We start from the raw sequence: 2,759 nt of genomic DNA on the forward strand, positions 1-2,759 counted from the left end.
CTCCCAGATATATACCCCTATCAGCCTCTGTTGGGCACCAGCAGGTCCCCAAATCACAGCTCCTGCAAGTCCCTCCCCCACATACCTCTATCACCCCCCCACATACATTTTGGGGAGCTTCCCCCAATACCCTGTATTATGGGGGGGCCATCACCCCCCTTTCTGCCCTTCCCCAGTACCCCCATAACCCCCTCCTGGGTGGGGAAGTACCTCTATCATCCCCCCCTTTGTAGCACCCCCCACACCTCCTACTTCGAAGGCCTACACACTCATCAACTGCTAGCCCCCTATCCACACCCCTACTACCCCCTACCTCTGAGGGGACCCCCCCACCAAAAGCCCTATCACTTCGTTTTGCCCACACCCAAATACCACACCCCTTGTGCTCCGCAAAATACTTTGGCACCTGCCTTTACCCCCAAATATGCCCCCTCACCAGCCCCTCCCCACAATTGCTTTTACGCCCCAGCCTCCCTCCTCCCCTTCCAGACGGGGAGAGACCCCAGGTGTCCAGGCCCCCAGGCAAACCGCCCCCCAGGTTAGTACTGTATGTTTTTAAACCCACACCATTAACAAATAAAAAAAAAGGGAAAACGGCAGCAGGGCCCTGAGCCCTGGGGTCTTTGCGGGGGGCGGGCTAGGAGCGCAGATGTCGGCCTTGCCCCACACCGCACCGCGATGGCTCAGGTTTCCCATTCTGTACGAGGACAACGGGCAGCCTGCAAGGGGCACCAGGGCCTTCCTTAGCTGTGGACTGCAGGATGGACCCCCCTCCCTGCCCAGAAAACACAGGGGTGGGGGCAGCCTGCGGGGCCGGTTGCACAGGTGGGTCCTGCTTTTCTGGTCTGGCCACATAACAGGTGGGGGCAATTAACCCCTCCCCAGCTTCCAAGGTACCTGCTAGACAGGATCCACAGGCCTGAGGGAAGGGAGCCAGGACATCTGGGTCCTCTAGCAGGGAAGAGGGAAGAGACATGGGAGGCCTGGGCCCCCTATGGCTTTGCGGGGTGGGACGGTGGGAGAAGGATGTTGAGCACCAGGACACCTGGGTGGGGGTGGCAGGGTGGGATGCCTGGGTCCATGTGGAGAAGGGGAAGGGGTGGGTGAGCAAGGGAGTGGGGCTGGGACGCAGACACCTGCGCTGCCCCTGGCTGTGAAGCCCGGGGGGGGCGGTGAGGAAGATGGGGGTAGGGGGCCCCGGATGCCTGGGTCGCCCCCCACAGACCACACCGGAAGGGCAGCTTCGGTTCAGGGCTTTAATTCCACGTCACACGGAAACAGGAGGTGGGGGGAGGGGGTGTCAATGCAGCCCCCGAGGCTCAGTAGCCCCCTGGGGAGGGCGGGGAGAGGTCACAGCGTGGTGTAGTGGTACATGCCCAACAGCATCACGGGGCACTGGTGGGGGAAAAGACATGTGTGAGACAACCCGCTCCCCGTAGAAAACCCAGGCAGCCCCCCCAGAACGCAGGTGGCCGGGCTCTCACCGCAGGACAGGGCCAGAGCGGCCCAGGGGCCGGAGTGGGGAGAACCCAGATGTCCGAGCTCCCAGCCCCCACCCTCTGCTCCTCTCTTCCCACCCCCGTGGCTGCCCTCCCAGCCCCTTTTCTGCCCCCAGAGCTAGAGAGCCCCCAGGCGTCCACGCCCTGCTCTCACCCCCCAGCCCTCCTTCGCTCCCAGAGACCCCAGGCATCCAAGCCCCCCCACTCCCTGCCAGCATGAGGATGGCGAAGCCGAACCAGGAGATGCCCCACGTGTAGCTGTTCACCGCGTTCTCGATGTGTTCAAAGCAGCCCTGGGGTGACAGACCCGTTATCGTGGGGTGGCCCCGAGAGCTGGGTTCCCTGGGAGCGGGGTGGAGGCTGGGGGCCCTGACACCTGGGCTCCCTCTGGCTCCCAGCTGCTTAGCGGGGCAATGAGGGTGATCGAAAGCCCTGGGGTCAGGACACCTGAGTTCACTCCCACATTTGGGACAGGCTGGGGTGGGGGGGCTGCCAGTCAGGAATGAGGGGCACTGTGGATATAAGGCAGGGGCTATGGTTTGGGGGTGAGCGCAAGGGGCACCCCGCTCCCCCCCACACCTTGGTGTTGACGTAGTCCACGTGCCCGACGCGGCAGCCCTCTTGGTTGAGGATGACGAAGTTGGGGTCACGGCGACAGCAGAGGAAGGGCCACGGCGCAGCCACCTCAGGGAACCGGGCCCTGAAGACCGACGTGTTGTTCACCCAGTCCAGGGGCCCTGACGTGCCGCAGCACTGTTGCTGCAGGGGGGGCAAGCAAGGGCTTAAATCCAGCAAGGACCAGGACGCCCATCTCCCACATTTGAGGTCTACTTCCCCCCCTAAATTAAAGTTGGGCCTACAAGGAAGGGGATCCCTTAGAGGGGGTTTGGGGGTTCCTGGGGGAAGCAGGTGATCTCCAGGAGGGATCTGGGGTCCCCACCTCCATCATGATGCGGTCCCACATGCGTGTGAGCTCGCGGCCCTGGCGTGATGGCGCCGCGTAGAACGACAGCATCTGCTTGGTCACAAGCCGCGGGTTTGACACCACCTGGGGGAACAAGGGGGTGAGAACCCTGACATCTGCCCCCCCAGCCCCCCTCTGGGAGCCCTGGTGCACTCACAAAGTCGCGGTGTGTGTAGGACGTGATGCACGAGGCCGACTCAAAGATGTAGACGATGACCATCAGTGCCAGGTACTGCGGGGGGGGGGGGCCGGCGTGAGACCCCCCTAGGAAGGGGGGGCAGGACCCCTCAAACACA

At 63.3% G+C, this 2,759-nt stretch overlaps 1 protein-coding gene across 1 annotated transcript in view; it reads right to left on the bottom strand.

Annotated features, from left to right (window-relative positions):
• Positions 1–1,242: 1,242 nt before the first annotated feature.
• Positions 1,243–2,759, bottom strand: part of APLP1 (amyloid beta precursor like protein 1) — a 19,190-nt gene continuing 17,673 nt past the window's right edge. The window contains 5 exon segments of the mRNA XM_025192375.1: positions 1,243–1,395; positions 1,709–1,792; positions 2,079–2,258; positions 2,440–2,547; positions 2,621–2,695. Coding sequence (XP_025048160.1) covers positions 1,351–1,395; positions 1,709–1,792; positions 2,079–2,258; positions 2,440–2,547; positions 2,621–2,695 — 492 coding nt within the window. The 3' untranslated portion in view covers positions 1,243–1,350.

This window comes from Alligator sinensis, unplaced genomic scaffold (assembly GCF_000455745.1).
Source record: "Alligator sinensis unplaced genomic scaffold, ASM45574v1 scaffold113_1, whole genome shotgun sequence".
Lineage (NCBI taxonomy): Eukaryota > Metazoa > Chordata > Crocodylia > Alligatoridae > Alligator > Alligator sinensis.